Source organism: Corapipo altera, unplaced genomic scaffold, assembly GCF_003945725.1.
Source record: "Corapipo altera isolate COAL_440 unplaced genomic scaffold, ASM394572v1 64, whole genome shotgun sequence".
Lineage (NCBI taxonomy): Eukaryota > Metazoa > Chordata > Aves > Passeriformes > Pipridae > Corapipo > Corapipo altera.
This window is the reverse complement of record NW_020884893.1, coordinates 2,116,613-2,140,312: the sequence shown is the minus strand read 5'-3', so window position 1 is coordinate 2,140,312 and position 23,700 is coordinate 2,116,613. Positions and strand designations below refer to the sequence as shown.

The 23,700-nt window shown below is 42.9% G+C and overlaps 1 protein-coding gene across 2 annotated transcripts in view; it reads left to right on the top strand.

Annotated features, from left to right (window-relative positions):
• PREX1 (phosphatidylinositol-3,4,5-trisphosphate dependent Rac exchange factor 1) overlaps nt 1–23,700 on the top strand; it is a 145,669-nt gene that overhangs the window by 46,588 nt on the left and 75,381 nt on the right. For both annotated transcript variants that reach the window (XM_027645996.1, XM_027645995.1), the window contains exons 2-5: nt 10,892–10,963; nt 15,196–15,318; nt 20,481–20,585; nt 23,375–23,476. In XM_027645996.1, coding sequence (XP_027501797.1) covers nt 10,892–10,963; nt 15,196–15,318; nt 20,481–20,585; nt 23,375–23,476 — 402 coding nt within the window. The remainder of the gene's footprint in view (nt 1–10,891; nt 10,964–15,195; nt 15,319–20,480; nt 20,586–23,374; nt 23,477–23,700) is intronic.

Here is a 23,700-nt window from a genome sequence, read left to right as displayed (position 1 = left end):
TGTGGAGTTTGCAGTGCCTGTGTGGAGTTTGCAGTGCCTGTGTGGAGAGCTGCCCTCCCCATTGTCAGACCACAGGCACTCAAGCAGATTTCTCCCAGCGGGAAATTTCAGGCTCCAAAGGGCAGGAATGCCGAGGCTTGTGTGTTGCCCCAGTTGCTGGGGATGAAGGAGGTTGTGTAGCAATGCAGCCATGCAGATGCTGATGTGTGTGAGGGGCCTGAGGAGAGCTGGCTGTGGCTGCTGCACAAGCAGGTTCCAGGAGAGTCTTCTAAACTAGAAATAACTTGGGAATTCAAGTCCCTTGATCCATCCCTGCACATGTATCTCATATACCTGCATGGAGATTCCCAGGTGCAGTTATTACTACTTGCTGCTTAAAATCTGGTGGCCAACATGCTTAAAATTGAGAGATTCACTGACATTTCTAATAGTTCTTGCCAATTCCAAGACTAGTTTTCTGGATAAGGTACCTATGGATTTCAGTGCTCCCCGTATTACCTCAGTTATGAACACTAATTAATAGGAATCCTGTGAGTGCATAAGGAGATATGATGCAAATAGTTCTGAGGTCCTCTCTAAGGTGAATTGTCGGGTTTTGACATTTTAATTGGTTCTTTTGTAGCTCTGATTTTTATCAGTTAAGAAGATACAATTCTGTTGAGTCATTTTGCACTCTTGAGTCCTTTTAAATTGAAGAATCAAACACAGTAATACTTTATATGTGCATTTGATTTGGTCCGTAACCTGATAGACACCCAGCAGGTGTATGCTGGCACATGGAATGCTGTTGGCTCAGCTTGTTAGTCACTTGTATCCATGGAAGTTGAGGCCAGGCAGACATCCCCTGGAGAAGATACCTGGGGAAGAAATTTCAATATTTAGGTCCAAAGCCTGATGCTGAACTGGCTCATGAGACTCTTAAGTACGTATCAGCAGGGCATAGATAAAGTGTTCCTAGGGAAATAAGATCCTGGGATTTTGTTACGTGTCTGCAGTGTAGATCAAGTTTATGGGTCACCTGAGATCGTGGTGCTTGGGCCCAGTGTAGATTCACATGTAATTTAGGGCAAGTGTCAGTGAACCTGATGGCAGTCAGCTGAACTGAGCTGCTTCAGCCAGCTCAGAGATTCAGGCTAAGCTTAAAAGTTGGTATTATTCCATATCATTGTGTAGACTCAGTTTACAACTTAGTCATGTTGTCAGGTGGGTCTGCTCCCATCAGTGAAGTTATGTGGATTTACACCCCTGCACATTTGGACAGTTCTGTTTGCCTGACTATTCACATAAAGTAAAATTATTAGCTCTGGGGCTCTGAAATGTTCAGCTCATTACACATATTCAGAAACTGAGTATGCAAGATAAGATTCAACATCTTTTAAGCTTTTCTCTGTTCTCTGTGATCCTCATTCCTTCCTGCTGAGTGAATAGCACTGGTGAAGTCCTAGACTGTGTTGCAACTAATGAAAAATATTCTGTGGATTTTAATTTGAAGTTTTTCTCTGTCTTGTCTGTTTAGTGTTTAATGTATTAAACATGATGACTGGAAAGAGAGTAGAAAAGGAACAGAATCTTTTTTATATCAAAGTTCTTTAGCTTTGTAATCTTGACATATTAATTGAAGAAATTCTAATTCTTGCTACAATTACATTAATCATCTTGATTTTACTTTTTTTGGAGACCACTTGATGTTTCTGCATCCCTCTTGAAAAAGGAGTAGCTGTGAAGAGCCTAAAACCGGGTTAAACATTCCCTGGTGCTGATAGGATCTTAAGAGTTAGAGCCCTCACTAATCTAGAACTGGTTGCAGTCTGCAGGCATCTCTCCCTTATGAACACAGGGAATAAGAAATATGGGTCAAATCCTGAAGTATTTGTGTGTTTTTTACTGGGCCCTTGCTCCTGAAGCAAACTTTGGTTAAAGTACTGTAAAGGCCAAGCAGACACAGACTTGTCAGGATTTATTCCGCTACATAACAGAGGAATGAAGTAAACTACACTATTCAAACAAACTGTGTCCTGAAAGCATTTTGAAGAGTGCCACAGTGCAGTAAGATGATTAAAATCATCTCATGATTGTAGTACAGGGAGAAAGACATGAAGAGGCCAGTAAAAGGGAGAATATTCCAAAGGCTTGTGAGAATTAGGCACATAACTGTCTTAAGCTCCTTTGAAAATCCAAACAAATACATTTGCTGTTGATATTAGAATGGCCTGGAGTCTTACAGGGGTAGATGCTCACAGAAGGGCTGCCTAAGCAAAGAAGAGGAGGGTTTTTTCCTAAGCCTACAATAATGAGAATGTTCAAAGTGATGCAGAGATAGTGTTGTACAGGAGGGAGAGGATGAAGAGGATGAGGAGAGGCAGGGTATGGGACATATGAAGAAACTAATAGCAGTGAGCCCTGAAGGATTTCAAAGAAAGCAAAGGTGAAAAATCTAGCTTTTGGGGCCCTGAAATGAATTGGGATCTTCTGACCTGCCTAAGGATGCAAATATTAGTGGCTGAGGGGAGGAGGGGCTGGCAGAGGTCAGGGCAGTGGTAGAGAAGAGACAATGGCCCCTCTGCAGCACCAGCCTGTCTTTCACTTCACAAAAGGTTTTTTGTAATTCAAATGAGAACAACCCCTCCTTAAGAAAGGGATCTCTCTTTGGAGGGAGAAACACTGCAACATACTTTACTCTCACTTCCCTTTGGTTACACCTTCTTCCATCAGTCAACGCATGAATGAATTTGGTTTGACCTTTGTTCTTGCAGAATTCCAGTGTAAACAGCAGTACACTGGAAGTACAGATGTGGTCCAGGATCTTTCTGGAGCTTTATTCCTAAGTGACTTTTTCTGGAAAGTGCTGCTGGATCAGTTCACTTGTGATAGTCCCAGACCACCACTGTGCTGAGAACATCTGTGCAGGTGAATTTTGCCTGTGTCAGCTTGCAGCCCCCCTGTCCATAAACATCCACGAGTGACTGAGAGACAGTCCTGAGCCACTTCTAGACACCATTCAGTAACACTTACTGCCCTGGGATTTGCATTTGCAGATGCTGTGGAAGTTGTGCAGGCAAGGAGGGTGGTCTGAGCTAAACCAGTCACCCAGGCTGGCTCTTGATGGAAAGAAGTTGCCTGCCTGGTGCTCTGTTGTAGTGGTAACGTGGATAACCAGGGAAGGCTTTCAGGGCTGTGAGTAGATGGGTGAATCCTCATCTAAGCCACAGGGATTTGTTGACAGAAACCGTTTTGTGCTGGACCAAGAGAGTCAAAGTGAATAAAAAGCTGTTGGAATGTCTGACTCCCTCAAGCACCACTGAAAATCCCAGTGCTGTGCAATGCCAGTATTGCAGTATTTTGTGACTGCTTCTTATTAACTTTGATGTTACAGACAGCGTAACACTCAGTGGGAAGATAAATGTAAGATAAATCAACCAAGTGTGGTTGTAACTGCATGACCCTTAAAATTCAGGATTGGCTAAGGACAAATCAGTTAGGTTTTTGGAATTATCTCAGGCACAAAGCTTACGTTAGCAGTGGCTGTTTCTCTTATCTAGTATTTAAAGAAATAATCCAGTTTATTTATTCAAGTGTTTTATTCATACATATACTTACATAATTTTAAATAGCTGAGTTTCTAAATGCTTCCCTATATTTTGTTTAGTATGCATCAGCATTCACCATATGTCAGATTAAGAAGTGGGGAAGCAGTTCCAAATTGCCATGATCCATATTTAGTTAATGCTTATTAAATCACCAGTATCAGTAGAGGTTTTGTAATATGTATATATGTATTTATTGCTCATGTATCTGTACAATTATAAAAAATACCATTGAAAGTATGCTTCAAGTCAAAGGATCTCTCCTCTGTGACACATCTGAAGCTGCATTTCTTTTCTGAGGGTCTTCACAGTTTCACCTGAGATGAAATCTGCTTTTTTTTTTTGCAAATGGTCATGCAGACTGCTGTGGGGAGAGATGGTGCTGCTGCAACACCCATGTTTTTGTTGTGTGTGAAATGGTTGTTATTCTAAATGACAACACTCGAATGAAAAAAAATCCTCTTTAAAAGAAGGAAGTGGGGAGATGGGGGTGGACTTGGAACATATGAGGAAGAAAGACATTGTCCTCAGGGATATGGGAGTCGCAGTTCTGAAGAGAAAGATCTTCGTGGTTGTTTTCAGAAATAGTGCAGTGAGTATTGTGGAGCACAGATGATTGGTGTAAGTAGTTCACCTCACTTCATATCTATAGCTCAGGATTATGGAAGGTCTGTAACTTCTGTAGAAGAAGAGTCATGTAAAAAACTGTACAGCAGAGTCTATTTGAGCTTCTGCTTGGCAGTAGCAGTGATAGAGCTTCTACCACTCAGACTGCCTGAGCTGTTTGATATTGAATGTGTTTGATATTCCATGATGTGCATGACTTTTTCTTTTTTTTTTTTTTTTAATCGTCTTGGTTAGCTAATAGTTTAGTTCCTCATCAGGGGATAGATCAAAAAAATAAATATGTACCAATAAGCTTTGAGGCTTTAAAGCCAATTTGATACACAGGAAGCCTGAAATTAGGGCAATAAAAGATATTTCTGGTGCTATTTCCTCTTACTAAACACCTCTGCCTATCAGGCAAGTCCCTGTTCAGCTGTTTGCTGATGAATTAATTTGCCTGTAGATCTCAGCTACTTTTTGCAGAGTTGCTCTCTCTCACAGCTGTGGCTCTTTATTGTTTTAAGAGAATTTAGAGAAAATAGTCTTCATAGGTGAAATCCTCTATGCAGAAATTTCAGTATAATGCATTCATCTGATGCTTAAGTTCTTCCTTCTTCAGACACTGGTAATTTAAAATGAGTTTTTATAGAAATATTAATATAGCAGCTGGTAATTGAACAACGAGGGAATACTTGATTGCCAGTAGGAGATACAGTAATACACTCTTTAACAGCAGTACAGTTGCTTCAGTCTTGCTCCATTTGACATGTGTAATGCTAGTGATGTCAAAGGAGTTGCTTCTGGTTTCCAGTATTCTAACTTAAATTTCACAACTAGAAAAACCTGAACCTGGCCCAGTATTCTACATTCTATGCTGGCTCTTGCCCAGGACGGTAAGAGGTGTTGGAAACCAGGCATCTGTATTTAGTCAAGAATTTCTTGATGTGTCTCTAAGGTCCAGCTGTCCCAGGAGATCTTGGCTATCAGTGCCCAGCCCTGCAGAGCACACCAGGGGTGACAGAACTGAAGCAGGTTCACCCCCAGCCGAGGTGTCTCGATCCCCAGAGCTGTGAAGGCCCTGCAGTCAGGGAGTTACAGCTGAAATGCTGGAAGACTTAGTTTTCTGTAGAAATGCACACTTAGTTTTTATGAAGGGGGGGAAAAAACTCGGTTGTGATGGGATTTATTTTGTATAAGTAGCCCTGTGCAGTCATTGTTATGCTATCTGGAGATTATTTATTGCATTGTCTTTCAGACTTCAGTGCAGTTGAGGACTGCAGTTCACATGTGGGATGGGATGCAGGGTGTTTGCTTCCTGTCATTTCTGTAGAGCTTTAGCTGATAAACTACATATCTGATAGAAAGAAAAAGAGTATGAGGATGACAAGCTTCGAAGCTAACAATTGAGTAACATGAGCAAGGATACACCTGCTCTTAAAACATGAACTTTGGCAAACATTCATTTTAAATGGTCAGAATATTTCAGTAGAGCCATGTTCCCCCAGGACCTTCAAGCTGCTTTGCTAAAGACAATGGAGGTTTTTTTGGTGTAGAGGCAGATATTATCTTAAACAGCCACATTTAGTGGCAACACTAATTCAAGTGATAAAAAAAAAAAAGAGAAAATTACATTTGCAACTTCTTGTTCATATATTTTCACTCTGTCTTGTCAGGGACAGATGCATGGCCCCTGTGCTGTAGTTGCAAGATGAAGGTGCTCGTGATGGTCAAGTGTTGGAATTCATTGTCCACATCACCTCTTACTTTTTTCAATGTGAGCACATTTTCTTGGAAGCAAGATAACTTGCAAGAAGCTTCATACAATTGATTGCACGAGTGTGAAGCAGTTTATTTATTTAACACTAAAAATACTATCTAGATCCCTGGATCCTTGTTCCAAATCAGTCCCCAGCCACTGAACAAAATTGCCTCATTGTCTCCTAAGAGCAACGTGGCATTCCACTCACCTGTTCAGAAAATGGGTTTTTCAGGATTGTGCTGTCACTTATTGCTCCCCCTGGACACGGGGACCGGTTGCCTCATCACTGCCTGTTTCTGTTCTCCCTTTCGTTTCCCTCAGGGGCAGGCACACTTTGCCTGCCTTGCTGTTTAGTAAGAAATCTCCTGCTATTTCTGAACGTTTGAGGAAGTATCTGCCGTAGACATGAATTTTGAGAAGGGTCATGAGCAAACTCACTGCCTGGCTTTGTGTTACTTATGCTAAATAGAAGGTGGGAAACAACTAATTTTCCCTAATGAAGTCAGGGCTCCAAGTTGAGTTCAACAAGGCCCATTTGAAAAGCACTTGAGAGAGAACCCAGCATCTTCAGTCTGTTTTGTGTGAGAACAAACTCACAATTAGCAGATTCTTTCCTTAAATTGTGCTCTGTGCTTTCCTGGTTCAGAGGTGCTGCAAAGACTCTCAGATCAATGAGGTTTCATTGCAACAGTGGACTGTGAGGATCGTGAATGGAAGAACAAAACACTTTCATGCAAAAAGGGCCATTAAAAAGTACTTATTTACTGAAACGAACTTTTATACCTAAACTTCTTTCTAGATTTGTAATTTCTGTTAGTATTTATTGGAAGAAACTTAGTCAACATGATGTGGTGCTGAAAGGAAGCATTTCACTCTGCTCATTCTGATTTGTCATAGATTTGCTTGAATCCTGCAAGGCATTTGTACTGTAAGACAAACTATAAACTGTGTTTATGCATGTCGTGAGGAGCATCAGCTGTGACCTGCTGAGTTTGGAAGGAACAGACCTTTAGGGCAGCAAGTCACAGCGCACAAATAAATGTTATGTTGATGCAGCAGCAGAATTTTAAGCAAAAACAAATCCTCAGTGGACTGTTTTCCTAACGCTGAGCATGTTAACATGGAAGATGGGACCTTTACAACCTTTACCAGGAGAATGAAAATTTCTCAGCCTGGTTTCCTGGTTTTTCCCCACACTGTGCCATGACCTGGTTTTGTTATGGGCTCATGGGCTCTGCCAGTCCTTCTCTCCTCCTGTGCTGTGCAAGCAAACAGCTTGGGCTGCTCAGGGACCTGGCCCAGTGTGAGCACAGCAGAGCACTGGGAATGGCAGGGGGGACAAGGAGTTTTCTACCAGCTTCCTAGCCCTGATTTTTGTGAGATCTTTAGCCTTATAGTCCTGAGCAGCGTCCAGAAGGCAGACAGAAGGAAGCAGAGTCTACTTTTGTTGCCTGTTTCAGCACTCCAGCAGTGTCTTGGTGACCTGCAGTTGGTGGTTGTTTCAGTAACCCCACTAGTTTGGAAGGGGAGGAAGCCACCAGCACGCCCCAGTAGAGAGCTCTGCTCTTGATTGTGGTGCAGAGGTAATTGTGTCCTAGAAATGACTTGCAGAGTCCCCAGGTCCCAGGGATGTTTTTCAAGATCCCCCAAGAAAGCTGACCCCTGTGCTTCCACATATCCCTGGAGGCTCAGGAGTTTGTTTTTATGGAGATATGAAGTGTTGCAGTTGAAAAGGGTTGTACTGATGAACTGAAAGTTCCTCATGAAAATGTCAAGGACTAGATCCCTTGAAATCATAAATGTAGGTTGGAGCAGCCAGAAGGAGCATTTGCCTCAGTAACTGTTTAGATGGCCAGAAGAGCCTTTACCCCTTCAACTGATTCCTCTTTAATAACAGTATGTCCTCTTTAATAACAACGTTTTGGAATATAAATAAGATACAGACACAGCAGATTTTCTAATATTCACCATGACCACCTTCTCTCTTTTGGCATCACTTTTGTCATGTCCTGGTCCAAGTAACTCTCTGATTTTCCAGCTAAATCAATGGGTCTAATAAAAGATCATAGCACTCCCTCCCCAAAAGGAGTTGCATGCTACTTGTGTAATGGGTCTTGGAGTCTGTGTCACCAGGTGATTAGAGAGATGGTGCTGATACAGATGAGCTTAGACCCTAATAAAACAAGTAGCATAAAAAAATCTTTTGAGAAGTTTGGGAAACACTGACCTGAATGTCAGAATACCATCTCTGGGAAAGGGGCTGCTTTTTCCAAGCAGGAAATTGTTTGGAAAGAAAGTGGTGTTGCCATGTGAACAGGGCATGCAGCATTAGCTCCATGAGCCTGCTCTTTAATAGCTTGTGTTTATCATACTTTTTATTTGAATGACTGTGTTGCAAAAGATTCTTCTTGCACCTGAGAAGGTATTGAAAATTGGGAAACAAATAGTTCTGCATCTGCTGAGTTTTTATAATTTGGGGGAAATTGCACTTTGGAAAGTAGATTACTAAATTTCTAAGACCAAAACCTCTTGTAGCTGTCACGTTTTGTTATTACTGCAGAGACTGCTGTTCGTGTACATGAAGGCAAATCAGAGGCTGTAGGAGATTTGATGGACTATCTACAAAGTTCACTGCCTGTTTCCCTCTTATGTCTTTCATCCTTTCTCCTCTGTCTCTGCTTTTCTATGCCGTTCTCTCTTCTTTTTTTTTTTTTTTTAATTTTTCTCTCCCCTTTTCTCTCTTTCTCCTGCTGACATTGAGTGATCTTTTCAGACAAGCATCACAGGAAAGCTGTTTTTTAGATTAACACAGTCTCCACTTTTTTATTGACTAGCCTGTAACAGCTAATGTGATCTGCACTTCTGTATACAGCTGTCTATTATTAGACCCATCATACTGGGACTGATGTACAGGTAACTATTAGTCACCAGTGGAGCTGCTAATTGTGTAGATTAATTGATCATTCCAATTGGATTTTTTGTGTCCAAACAGAGACGTGATTAAAGCAAGGAAAAACCTCTACCTGGCTTATGTTTTGACAATGAGTGACTTTAGTGTGATGTGCTACCTTGAATAACTCAGATGCCTGATTATTAATGCTCTACTGTTTCCCCCCACACTGAAGTGGGAGGGCAGCAGCTATTCCTGCCAACCCTCCTGTCATCAGTCACCACCAAACACTTCACCTCAGCCAGTTCCCTGCCTGGGTTCCTGGCCCCATTGTTGGCAAGGTGGACTGGCTGCTTCTTGTAAAAAGCCTCTTCTGCTGCTGGCACCTGTGTCCTGTCCCTTTAATGCAGGAATCTGTTCTTCAGACTCCTTAGTCCACACAGTCTCCTCCAAGCTCTCCATATCTAGCTGGAATCTAGACAAGATCTCCTTCCTGTTTAGCAATACAAGAAGAGCAACATGGTTATAGTCCTTGAAATTTATTCAAAAGCATGTTGAAAATCCAGAGCCAAACTCAAATGTAGGGTCTCTGTGCCTCATTAATTAATCTTACTTTTATTGGTGCCTGTCCTATAAAGTGTAAATGGCTTATAAGTGACAGAGAGCCATGGCTAAGCAGGAACAGAGATGTGCCCCTGTTAATGCTGGAAGTCAGGCAGAAGGACATGTTCAGTGTCTTCCAAACAAAACACCAGAGGCAGAAGCATTCCACAAGCTCCAGGTTTGGTCCAGTGACATCACTTCTTATCAGGTTGTAGGCTGCTGCCAATCCCAACAAGCCAAAGGCAAAAAGCAAAAGCTGAGTATGCACCAGCTGACATGGACATTGCTCAGGAATAGTTCAACTTTTAAAAGCCTTTTATTATCAAGCTGTAACAAAGCTGCTTTGTGCCATAAATACAGAGACATGACCCGCTTCCCCTTGCTGTGTCAGGTGGGTAAGAAAAGTTCCTTTCATCCTTGTTCACAGCACTCCCCAGGGCTCACTGCTTTGTGTGGGAGGCAAGTTAGAAACCACTGAGAAGAACAGAGAGGAAAACCCTCTGCCTTTCTGTGCACAGGTCATGTAGTTTATTGCAGCAGATTCTGTCCTCTCCAGCTTCCCTTCAGTCTCACCTGCAGGTATTTGCATCTCTGCTGATGCCTGTGGAAAACAAAATTCTTTGCTCTCAGTTCAGAAGTGCCCTTTAGCCAACAGTTGCTAAACCAGTGGAGCCTTGAGGTAGAAATCCCTTGCAGTGTTCTTTGCTAAACCCTTCTCACTGACTCAAATATGTTGTGGGTATGTTCAGTGCACATGCAAGTAGGTCCTATAGCCAGAGTTATGCTTTACAAGCTGATATTCGGATCACTGTCCATTTGTATCTGGCCTGGAGCTTTTTATTGACTTGGCTGCAGAGCTGAGGGAAGGGGAAGCCTGACCTAAGTGAAAAGTTCCAGTGTTGTTTTGTCTATGTTTAACCAAATGAAATAGAGTGAACAGGATAATGTATCCCAGGCACTGTCTGGTGATTTCCATTTCCCTGCTCCACATACTGAGGTTGTTGAAATCATCTGTAGCCCCAGCTCAAGGCTCTGATGTGCCTCAGTTCCAGCAGTGTGAATGTCCCTTTGTTGTTCTTTGCAGTCCTTTGCTGACACACGTCTCACTGTGCTTGGGCACAGCTGCATCCCAGAGACAGGGGAACCTTCAAAGAAAGAGCAAATGGACCCTGCTGCAGTCTGCTGGTAGTAAAAGATAATTAAGTCTAAAAGTTTCAACAAAGGGAAGACGTTTATTGCCAGGCAAAGCCCAACAGCGTTGTAGGAAATGTCTTTGGTGGTGCCTGTCTGCAGCCCTCCCATCTGTGATGGGGAGCTGGTAAAATGTTTGCATTCTTTAGGTCTTAAAGGTAATCAGCCACACTGTGTTGATGGAAACCTACAGGATGTAAACTAGTGAAATCAAACTGTATCAAGCCATTTAAACAGAATCTTTTTTTATCTCTGCAGGCATTTCTTCACCGGATCCGCCAGAATGCTGTGGACAAAGCTGAGAAGTACATAACAGAGGAGAATGTTAAGGTATTTCTTCTGTCTTCCTCATTTTCTTGGTAGGGAAGATAATATGCAATGAAAGGCCAGGTTCAGGGATATGAATATCAAATACCCTCTTGTCATATTGATGCTTATTATTAAGCTGGTTCCCTAAGGGAAAGAGCTCATGTTGACAGTTTATCTGTCAATCTGTTTTCCCATTCTTATAGCTGTCATCTTCCAGCAATTTTTCATCTCACCAGCTAATTTCAGTAAAATTTGACAACAGTGCAGTGTTGTCAGAGATACTAACTTTTGGCAAGATTTGTGAAATGGTGAGTAGAGGACAGAGAGGCCATTTCAGTGTCTCTGAGAGGAAAGGCAGGGAATGCACAGTCCTTGTCCATTTTGCCTGACAGTGTTCAGTTAACCAATTCATATCTGCTCTCTTCTACTACTCTAAAATTGATAGGGCTTGTGAAAAGGAGGCAGGAATGCTTTGTGTTCTAGTGGAAAGGAATTTGGGTTCTTGTGGGAGGAGTAAGTAGTGCGAGACCCTTGTGTGAGGAGGTTCCTGCATGAAATTTGCACTGGAAAGAGATAAGGGGCATGGAAACAGAACTGTGAGGTACTGACCTCTCTAGTGCCCATGGTCACAGAGGACCTTGTTCATTATGCTCATAAATATAAGCAACACTTCCTTGTAGTAATTTGGCTTAAAACCTCACCTGGTACATGTGTGAAAGCAAAGCCCTGCTTGTACACTCATGCAGGTGAACCCTGCTGATGAGTGGTACAGTGCAGTTCATTTGCCACTGCAGGCTGGTTACTGGGCCTGCCTTTGGTCCTGAAGCTCCTCCAGCAGCAGGAGCTTTGCCCTGTACACCTGTGGGAGCAGGGCAGCAGCAGGAGGTGTTACACCAGGCAGTGCTGCTTCCTGCGTTCCCTGGCCCCGTATTCCCTGGCTGTCCCAGGTGCTCCAGCCCTGCTCTGCCTGTGAGGCCAGCAAGGAGTGCTGTTGGCTGGCTGGCATCAGAAGGGGCTGGGAGCAAGACTGATGGCAGCTTTGTGGAGCTCAGCCTCTTGCTGTCTACAAAATTGGAAATCCCCAGTCCTCTAAAACTCACCATCCAGTGTCTGAAGTAAATTCGGGGCTGGCTGAAGAAAAAGTAGACAAGTGATTAGTGACAATAGATCTTGTGTGCAAAAAGTGAGTCTGCTTGCAAATAAAACTACACAACTATTTGCCAATTTGGCAAGCAGCTGCAGGTGATGATGAAAATTATTATCCTATCATTATTCATGTATTATCAAAATGAATATTAATTATGACTGCCATATAATCAGATACAGTGCCCACAAAGCCTGTGCAGAAGAATGCATATTTTCTTTGCTGATTTAAATGTATTTGTATTTGAAGTTTCTTCACACTTCTCTGGGGAAGTACCAATTCATTTTTGTGTCATTCTTGAAGTGCTTGGGGGGTCTTTTTCAGACCACTGTGAGACCTCATTTATTCTTGTTATTACAATGCCCAGCCTTCAGTAACAGAGCTTCTCTTCAGTAATAAAGGGCCTATACCTATTGCTGGTGAAATAGAATGAGAAAGTCACAGTTTTTCTGATCAGAGGAATATATTCAATATTATCTCCTCTTTCCACCCTCCATCTCCCACTATGCCAAATAATTTAATAGTTTTTCCTGCAGTTGGAAGATATTCGTACTTTTTTTCCCCTCCTTTTTTTCTCCTTTCTTACTGGTAGACATGGGAAAAGCAAGGTGGTGTTGGGACTTCTAATAATCTCCCTGCTGATATTATGTGTCTCAAGTCACCAGAGAGCTGTGAGGTAGCAGAGACTGTAAAAATGGTTTGGCAGCTCATGTAAGGAGAAACCTGTCTTTTCCTCCCTTTCTTCATGCAGCAGAAATGTCTAGAGGAAAATACAGGGTATTCTGGCAGTCACTCACCTCTGAGCAAAAGGAGAAAGTGCTCTTGAGGCTAATTTGGGTTATTGTTCCCACTATTATTTTTGCAGGTTTCTCCTACAGCTGGAGCTAAGCATGGGAGATTTCAGTAATCTTTGGCCACTGTAGCCCCTTCCAGAAGGGCTACACTGAGTCCTGTGCCAGGCCCAGATTTTGCAAATTCTCCAGTGATTAACAGCTGCAGCAACATCAAACCAGAAAAATTGGTTTTAGTTTATATGCTGCCTCATGTGGGAATAACTCTCCTGATCTGTTGGTACTGTGCTGTCACCTCCCTGATACAGCAGGTTGAAGGCAGTACAATGGGAAGGTGGGCACAAGGGTGGGAACTGCCTTAGACACAGGAGCACGTGCAGTCAAGGTCTGTCTGCTGCCCTGATTTTCAAGTGACTCTTGTCTGCAAATTCTGCTGCAAGCAGAGCTCTGCTGTTCACCAGAGAACTCATTAGATTGCACAGATACTTCTTGGATCAAAAAAACACCCCCCGAAGGCTGCTCCTGAAGGATAAAATCATCCCTGACAGATGTTTTCCTCTTGCTTGTTAATCCCCTTTTGGCACAGCTTCTGGCAAAGCCATGCAGGCAGGGGCTGCCCTGTCATCACATCACTTCCAACCATGTGACAGAACCATTGTAGGCTCTGCTTGAATTAGTGCAGGAAGTTTTCTGGGAGCAGGTTTGTAGCTCCCTGGCCTTTGCTTGGCTTCAGAGCCCATCAGTGCAAATTCAGTGCATTGGAATATTTTAGTTTATTGAGGGCTAGAAAGGAGCTCTGAGGCACAAGCATGCATTAATGATGGTGCATACTACATGTCTCAGCATTCCTGAAGGGAGAGGGGAGCAAAGACAAGGGACATGCAACAGGCTTTGCTCTGCACACACATCCAGCTTACAGGAGTTTGAGAGAAATATTCTCTCCATCCTTGAATAACAGGAGGTAGAGAGCTGAACCTGGGTACCTGCTCCTTGAATTCGTGCTCTAGTCTACCCCTGCTAAACCAGAGAGAAACTGGTTATAAACCAGGAATTGAGGTTTCATTCCTATGACTAGACTTAATTTGCAGATTATTGTTCCTCTGAATTGCTGCCACATCATCAGCCACCAGGTTGAGTCAGTGTCACGTCCAGTGAATAAATTCCAATGCATAAAGCTGAAGCATTTAGTGTTAGGGGAGGCATTTTGGGAATCATTTGGAGGATGTTAGGCTCGATCACTTCCCACACCAAATGCCAGGAAGATGAAGGCTGGCTCTGCCAGGCTGCAGGCTTTGGGGTTCAGAGAATTGTCTCCCACTCTCTGAGCCAGACTGGCGAGTTTTCTTCCAAAGTAAAAGCTGGTTTGACTGCACTGCAGATCTTCTCTTTGCAAGTGTTGTAATTAAAGCGAAGTGGGAGAAACATCGTCTGCAATGTGTGTGTCACTGCAGACTCCAGGATTTCCTCTGCCCTTTCAGGCTTCCCTGCAGTGGCTACCAGTACTGGTGGCTGTCACTGTACATCAGGACTTCTCCCCCTCTGTAGGTACCATTCCATCTCCTACATGTGGATTCACACTTCCTTCTATTTTGTATGAAAACGATTAAGACCTATAAATTTATTGTGTTTGTAGCAGCTTTCACCCTGGCAGTTTATTCTCCTTAGCACACGTATATTCCAGTCCCAGGGATCACATAACTGTCACAATTACCTTTCAGTACAGGGCTGAACCAGGGACCTCTCTCCCTGTACATGTACCTTTGGAATCACCGAGGTCAGTGAAAGGGAGCTCTAAGATGCTGCTCTTGAGGTTTGGGAGGATTGTACACTGTTCTTTTCTTGGGTCAGTGAAATGCTGCTTCCCATGTGGCAGAGATTTCATCCCCTATTTATGGGTACACCTTTGTGTGTAAGAGCTTTGAGTCCCTTCCTTCCAGGAAGGGATTTCTGATGCATGGGAAGGAAAGGCAAACGACTCCCTGCTTCTGTGTCCTGCAAAGTGAGTTTGGTCCTTGTGGCTCCATCTAAATTTCTCATAGGAAATTTTCTCTAGACTTGAAGGAGGTTGCTCGCATTCATCATGCTGAGGGGTCTGAAAAGATAACCTTCATTTACAGCAGGTGCTTCAGGAGCAATAAAGATTTCCATTGAGGGCCAGGAAAGAGGCAAATATGGTGTATTTCACTCTGCACAAGTCCCTGTCTGTGCTTTGCATCTTATCATGGCAAGTCTAGAGCCACAATATTTTGGTGCTACTACTCAACCAAGCACTCTGAGATGTATTAAAAGCTAGCAATGTTTTTCTTGTTATATTTCAGATCTTATTTTCTAACATTGAAGACATTCTTGGTGTTCACAAGGAGTTCCTGGCTGCCCTGGAATTTTGTTTACAACCAGAACCTCAGTCTCAGCATGAACTGGGAAATGTTTTCTTAAAATTTGTAAGTACAATGACTTAATGCTATCTGCAAATGCAGTTTCCTGTCATGAGGTCTCTTGCCCCTCAGTAAATCCTAATCTCTAAGGCTTGTAGCAATACTGTGACAATGTGTGTTGTATGAAGGTTGTAGGTAGGGTGGGAAAAAATTTGTGAATGAGAACTTGTGAATTAGAACAATGGACACCACATCAAACTCAGCTAAACAACGATGTATTTTTAGAAACTCTTCCTTTTCCCATTGAATTTTTTTCCTTTTTTTCTCACCCAGCTGATCACATTTTATTGCTGAGAATTTGTCTGCTTTGGTCCCAAATGTTTCAAAAAAACAGCTTAATTTCAAGTAAATGAAGAATTATTGTGTGTATTGTAAAATTTTAAAAAATTGAAACCCATAAAGGTAAAAATTAAACCCAGAGGACAGTACATAATTTACAGTAGTTGGTGTCTGTGCATATGTTTGTTTGTAAATGAAAGGCAGTGCGAGAGGGTTTATCTTGCTGAAATGAAGCACAAGTTACAACACCCAGCCTTTGAGCATGGAACAAATGAGTACCTGCACTCTGTAGCTCCAAAGTAGATCCAGTGTGGCTTTTGAACTCCTACTGCAGGCTCAGGATGCCAGACACAGAAGGGGAAGCATTTCTAAGACACAAATTCACTCTGCCAGGTAATTTAGGACATTTTGGTGAGTTACTTTGGTATCCTCTGGCTTTGTGCCTGACAGCTGGTTCTTGTTCTGCTGTACAGCCATGACATGATCTTGTGTCCATCCTCATCTGCTCTGAGCTGCTGCTCCCTGATCCAGGAGAACACAGACCCACAACGGGGACCCTGCAATTGCAGCTGCTGATCCTGCACTGCCTCTCTCCTTGTCATTTGTTTCTTATGCTGTGGAATTGTTCCTGTGGTAGATTTTGGGTTTGTTTCTCGCTTGGCCTGATTTCAGTCACATCCGTGTGCCCTCCTCTTGCCTGACGTGTGTACAGAGCAGACTGTGTTTGCAAGACCAATTCCATACACTGAGTTACAGGCTGGACTAATTTAAATGCAAAGTTACCTAATTTACATGTAACATAATTAGAAATTGCACATTTTTTTTCACTTGGAGCAGCCCTCCTGAGATGGCTGAAAATTAGAAAGCAAGTACATAATAGCCATTTCTTCAAATTCTTATTAACTCCATTAAGCCACAGGCCCATTTCCTATCAAAACGTGTTCTATTAGGCTTTCATAATCAAAATTCATGCTTTCACAGTTCATCAGGTTTGAGTGGGCAGCAGTTATACAGCCATTCATTACTTGGAGCTTTACCAACTACCCTCCTCATTTAATTTTTATTTATGCTGTGACAATTATTAGAATAGTATCGGAAAGTGGGATACTGAGGCTATGCCCCAGAATTGTATCAGATGTGAGAAATGACTGTCAGCTGCTGAAAAACTTACTGGTGACCTCAGTTAAAGCCTTGACCACCCACTGAAATCATTGGCTATGAACAAGATATACTGTATTAATATATTAATATTCATTAGGGAGGCTGTCAGAACTAGAGGGTGATGCTGTCATATTGGCTGCTGGGTTGAAGTGGTGCTGAAAAACCCAAAATGTTTACTTCCAGTTGTTGGACTGAGTGCAAGGCCTGAGATATTTAGTCACTGTCACCGTTTTCTTGTATACAAACATACCATTTTTCATTTACTACTATTAAATTATAATTATAAATTATAATTATGGAATATTCCTTACCTATCCAACGTGAAGCGATACAGGAATTATGAAACTGCAATGCACAGGAGTGAGTGCTGGTGAGAATTGGTCTTCTGATAGTCAGTGTGCCTGAGAGGAGCTCACGTCGCTGTCTGTGGAGTGCAGTGCCAATAATGGGCACCCCAACTGTTCCATGGTCCCCCTGGGGAGAATCAGCTTATGCACGTGGAAGTAGAACATGTATTTAATTCAGAATATATGGAAAAAGCTGGTCTCATCCGTAATTTCCTTAAGGAAATGTAGGAATACCGTTAGGAGCAGTGTGGAACCTCTAGTCTGAGTAAGGAACAGTCAAGGAAGGGAGAGCACATCCACTGACTGTGCAGTGACCACAGCTCAGCTGTGCAGGTCAGGAAAACATGGGACTGTGGAGCAGGAGGGCAGGGAATTCCCAGATCCTTCCTTTCTGATGTTGCCAGAGGTTTGGTAACATATTAGCTAGAAATTTGTTCAAGGGAAATGTGTTTTATGCTAATTTTTTAGGAGCAGTGTTGCATGAGTGATCAGTTTTACTGTCTAAGTCATCAGGGATCTTGTTTTGTTGAGAATTATGTCTTCTGTTTGGGTTTTTCATGTTGACAAAGTTGGTTTCAGCCTGCTTTGAAACAAGAAAATGCCATGCCTTGTTAAAAATATGTCCAAATAAAATGGTTACAGTTTTCCAAATGGCTTACTTGTCTTTTTCTAGTCAAAACTGTTTTCAAATTTGTACTAATTTGTGGGCAGTTCTAATGGACCCAAAATAACATATTGGGAGAACAGACTATTGGTTAAAGATTTATTTTAACCAAACAAAGAACAGTACAGACTTACCAAAATCAGGAGGTCTTGCTGTGTGTCCAGTAGATTTGCTGAGTAAGAAGGTGCCATTTTTATGCGGGCTCGTCTCTGACCATAATTGCACTTTAACCCAGAGTAACTGCAGGTTCAGAATTCCTGAGCTAACATCTGTAATTAGGTAACTGATAATTTCCTCCCCAGGCAAGGGGAGAGCCCAGGACTGACTATCACCCAGGGAGGAAATTAAACACTTGAACCACTGAGTCATTTCCAGCATAGTTCTCATATTTGTGGGTCGCCAGCGTGCGGCACAGCTGGGGAGGGCTGAGGGGAGGGCTCTGGTGTGTGTGCAATTATTGTGCTGCCTCGAGCTTTGGCAGAGGGATTTTGTCATGATCTAAATATAACCTCCCAAACTCTAGGCACTCAGATCTGCAGTCAGAAACCTGGGCAGTGACATTTTGTGTGCACTGATGTAGTGGATGCTGTCGTGTTAATGGCTCTATTTTTAGTTTCGAGCGTGGTGCTTGTGTGCTTCCTTGGAGCTGAGAGGAGGAAATGTGGGAGAGACTTGGATATCTGTCTTATTCTGTAACTCTAGTTTTTATGGTTGACAACAATCCTATCGACTTTTTTCTATTGTGTTGTGCATCCAGCCCTGCCTTTTCCTGCATCTGGTGACCAGAGCCTTTGTTTCTCTGCAGCTTTCCAGTATTCCCAGTATTCCCAGTAGCAGCTGAACAGCTGCCTGTGAAGGATAAAAGCTTTGCACATGTGCATTCCAACTCTTTGCACCCTACCCTTTGTGGCTGCTGTTTTATTTGCTTTGTACTATTGTTCTTGTGTTTGGACATACATATATTTATTCTCAGTTCTTTCTTTGGAAGTACAAGGAGGGGAACACAATTCATCAGATTAGTGATAAACCAAACCCAAAAGTGTTTTACAGTCTCTGTGCATGTACCTCTACCTCTGAGCATCTGACTAGAATGTCAAATTCTCTTCAACTAACATTAACTCAATTTCTTTTCCATATGACAATAGCAAAGGGAATACCCAGGGAGTGCAGCTGTATTCCCATGGATTCATGTTACAGAACTCCTTCAGTTGGCAGTAGTTTTTTGCTTGGATCAGTGTGAGCTATCTTAAAAGTAGTTAGGTGGTGGAGAGATCTTCAGCTAACTCAGGAAGGCTTAGGAGTGCTAGGAACCAAATCAAAACTCAAAAAAATTAACTTCTAAGTTCTGGGGAGATGGAGAGGTCCGGGTAGAATGTTTTCAGACCGGGATCCTGATGTGAATGCAACAGCAAACTATGGAGTGGATTGGCTGCATGGCTTGGTGCCCTTGAGGTGTAGCTCTGGAAGGCCTCACATACTACCCCTGACAGAGTTCCACACTATTGCACTGAAATGACTTCTGATATGCAAAGTAGCCTGTCTGCGTGCTCTGTATGGCACTGCATTGTGGCTAAATGCAGAAAATAAACTGCTATTGTGAGAAACACCCAAAAAATGAGGGGATTTTTTGGCTTCTGAATTGTTCAACCTGCCTAAAGCCTACTACACTGTTATGACCCCCTTTTTATCCTGGTGGATGCAATACTGGAACCCCAGAATGTCGCTGCTGAAAGTTCAGCCAGTCCCACCAGCCTTGAGAGGATCAGCTCACCTCTTGCCTCATCTGCTCAGGCATGGAAATAGTTGTTACTCCTTTTTTGAATCACTCCAGTGTTTCCAGATACCTGGTGTTTGCATCTCTGATCATTTTAGATAGAAGATGTTGCACTGTCTTTGAATCTGGAGCTCAGTAGAGCAGAACTTGCTGCCCCTGACCTGCCAGCTGACCCTCATTACTTAGCAGGGGATTTCCTTCCAGCATGTGCTGGTGGCTGTGACATGTCCCCGTGTAAGTAGTACCTCAATCTAGTTCTGAAGCTGCCTTTCCCTTTCTTTAAATGTGCTGGTTATTTTGTGTGTGTTTCATGAAATTCTTCCAGATAGGGAAACTATTATTGACAGCTGTTTGGTGTTGTCTGCCACTTGTTTCAGAACACAGAGTGAACCAACCAACTCACTGGGGCTTGACCCTCACCCCTGAAAGGCAGGGAGTTTCCAGCTGCTTGCTTTGTGTTATAGTTCCCCTCCAGGTCTCTGAGCTTCTTCCAGGCCTTGGTTCTTCCCAGCCACCTGTGTTTCTTCCTCCTTTAGGAGTGGTCAGCACAGCTCAGAAACATCATCCCTCTTGCTCCTGGCTTTTCTTTGCTGCTGGTTACTCTCATGGAACATCCTAACACACATACAAGAACCCCTGAAATAGCAAAATCCCTCCTTTCAGCAAAGAGTATCTGTGATCTCAGTGATGTGTTAAGAGGAAAAGTGCTGGAAGTCTCAGTGCTCAGAAAGCTTCTGTTGAGTTACAGCAGAGTTAAGCCAGGAGTTGGTGGAACACCTGTATACATTATTCACATTAGAGGAGTGTCACATGCTTCATGAAAACTCCAACCCTAATACCACTTGGAGTGCACCCCTGTTTGTAAAGAATTTGGTATCAGACTGTGGAAAATATCCTCTCAAGTTGTGTCTGAGTCAATAAGTTCCTCTGTTTTTCCCTGCAGAAAGACAAATTCTTTGTGTACGAGGAGTACTGCAGCAACCACGAGAAAGCACTCAGACTGCTGATGGAGTTGAACAAGATCCCAACAGTGAGAACATTCCTCCTGGTAAGCACCTTCTCTAGCACTCTTGACTTAACGATCTGACTATGCCCTGTACTCATAATAACCCTTTGGTATCCCGGGAATGCTGGGCATTTTGCAGGTAGGATCCATTCCAGGTATGGAGCACTCAAGGTGGATGGGCATTGAGGTAACTGGTGAGCTGAGGCACAGAACTGAGCACCCCTCTGGTGTTAGTGATTGCAGGGGAAACAGGGAAGATTTTTTTTTTAATGTTTTTTTTTATTAAGAAGCAACAGAAAAAATGAGCACAGATTGTTAATAGAGTAATGCAATAAGTCAGCAGCAGGACTGAGGCTAATTCCCATTGGATTTGATTCCCTGCTCAGTTCTCTAACCAGTTCACCATCTGCAGGCTCACCAGAAAAATGTGACCTGCTTCTGACACGCTTTTCCCCATGAGTCCAGTTGTGGGCAGGAAATGTAATCTGGATGAATTGTTTTGACTGCATCGTTCCTGCTCATATCAAAAGTGACCCAACTCCCCATCCAAGCCATGGTGGATCTACACTGGGAGGGACTATGGCCATGCAGCCTTCAAATGCCTTTTAAGAGTCTGTGTTGGGAGGAGAAACAACCAGTGGATGGTGCCTTCTGCCCAACATTCCTTATTTTTCTTTCTTTTCTTGGTTGTTTCTCCTCCTTACTTTCACCCCCGTTCTGCTTGATTTTTGAATGTCTTGTTTTCTTGCCCATGGATGCATGGCATCTGGAATGGGGTTGGCACATAGGTGAGGCACATCAACTTTTTTTCTACTAAACTCTGTGAAGTAAAAGGCTGTCTTTTTGCCAAGGACCTGCTCTTCTTTCTGCTTGTCCTTCTGCTCTTCTTTCAGACTTTTGCCAAAGGTCTGGTCTTTCCCAATTTAGTACAGCAAAAGAAAACTTCTGCATAAATGTCAGTCGCAAGCAGGGCCAGAGCATTCCTTTAGCCACAAAATACAGGCCTCAGAGGGAGCAGCAGGGACAAGCCCTCATGCTGATGGGTAGGCAGAGTCTCTTTGTCATGTCTGAGTTTTAATAAACCTTGTTAAGCCATTACTCTGAGTCATCAAATGACCCTTTCCTTGTTCATGGGTTCTTTGGATGCTTCTGTTGGGGGAAACTAATGAGAAAGAGGAGAAAAAAGTACTGTAGACACCGTCCTTCCCAACATTCAGAACGTTCTCCACATCCAGTGGATTGACAAAGCCTCCTGTCTGTTACTGGCAGCAGCTGGCAAGCTGATTACAAGGCACACAGAAGATGTCACACTGTCTGCTGTGGGTTGCTGCAGCACCTGAATCCAAGAGAGTCTTAAAATAGCAGTAAATATGGGAAGAGAGGCTGCACTGAAGTGTCTACTTTGCTGTGGCTGCTGTAATTTCTTCCAGGCCTGCCTTCCCTTCTCCACTGCCTCCTAAAGCCACGGCTGTAATGCCACTGTGCAGGGAAGGCAGTGTTAAGATACAAAGCTTTGCTTGTGAGGGTAGATTTGGCCTGATTGCCCCCTCACAGCTGCTGAAGCAGAAAATGTGGGAATGTGTTTGAAAAATCAGTAAGTGTTAAAGGGCAGTTTTGAGCCCAGAGCTTGAGAGAGGGCTGAAAGAAGAGATGGGAAGGACTGAATCACTCGAGACTTGGAAAATTGGACAGGGAGCATTGTGAGCTGGTAGCCAACGCCAGAGATCTAGAATAGCCTGGGGAGGGGTTATTTTACAGACAATTGTCTGTAAAAATACCAGTTAGGACTAATGGGATTTTATGTATGATGTCTGTGAACATTCCTTGAAGAGAAGGATTGTTGAACTACAGCCAAAAACCCACTAAACTTCAGAATGTGTCTGAGCCACAGCACACATTTCACAGGGGAAAATGTTACTGGTGATGCCCCAAAGCAGACCCTTTTTGGTTGAACTGCATTTAACTTCAGCTTCTGTGGACAGGACAGGTTGGCAGCTGGGGTGATTTTTGGAGCAAAGTCCATATTCATGATTGAACATAGGAGTGTGGACTAGTTTATCTGAAGTAGATTTGAAGTCTTTCTGAATCCACTACCTGTCTCTGGCAGCAGCCAATAGCAACAAAATAAGGACAGATCAAGGACTATTAAATGTGGGGTTTTTTTCCCAGTGCTGTACCCAATTCTTACACTCCCCTTTATGTTAATCCTGAGACATGAATGTCCATAATCTGTTGGGAGGCTCACGTGTGCTGGTTTAGGCAGCCAGTGCACCCAGGCTGTTTGTCCAGCTGTGCTCAGGCATAATGTTTTGCCAGAGAATTGGTGGATGTGATGCAGATGAGTCATTTGTTCCAATTCCAGTTCAGTTTCCTTCAGACATAGGGAATGGACTAGAATTAATGACATGATTGCTAGTTAGTAGGCTTTATTTTAGCCTTCAAGAGTTTGCTGGACCAATAGTGTAAAACTAGTGAACAAAACCAAATGGTCATACCAGTTGTGGGAGTAGGTTGGATTCTTTCAGGTAATGATGCATCCAGGTTTGCTGATTGCCATTGTTCTGTTATGACATTTTTTGAGCCACCAGCTGTATAATATTTCTCTGAGATGATACCTTTCTGCACAGCCTTGTTATCCACAGTTTTCTTCTCTTGATGCCTGCAGGGTTGATGGCTCTGTGTCAGTGATAAATGAAGTGCCATTTCCTGTACCTTAGGTTTGACAAAGTGTTTTGTGACTTTAATGCATGTTATAGGAATACAAAATCGTGTCAAAGAGCACCTGAAAGCTTTGTGTCTGAGGTAACATTTCTTCCCTTTTTTGATTATAGGGTTGTATGCTTTTGGGAGGCAGAAAGACGACAGACATTCCACTGGAGGGTTATCTGCTGACTCCAATTCAGAGAATTTGCAAATATCCACTTCTGCTTAAGGTAAACCAAAGAAAGTATTTCTCCAGATGGTTGTTTTATTCTTTGAATGATTCTGCATTTTTTTAGCCCTGACTTTTGTTGCTCCTACTGCTTTCCTGAAGGTTGGATCGTCTCTGAAGAAAGTGGTTTTTTATGGGTGCAGGTGAAAAGGTGCCTGATGCTAACAGGGTGGGTGCTAAATCCTATAATGGTCTGGGTAGACCAGACAGGGTCTTTTGACTTGA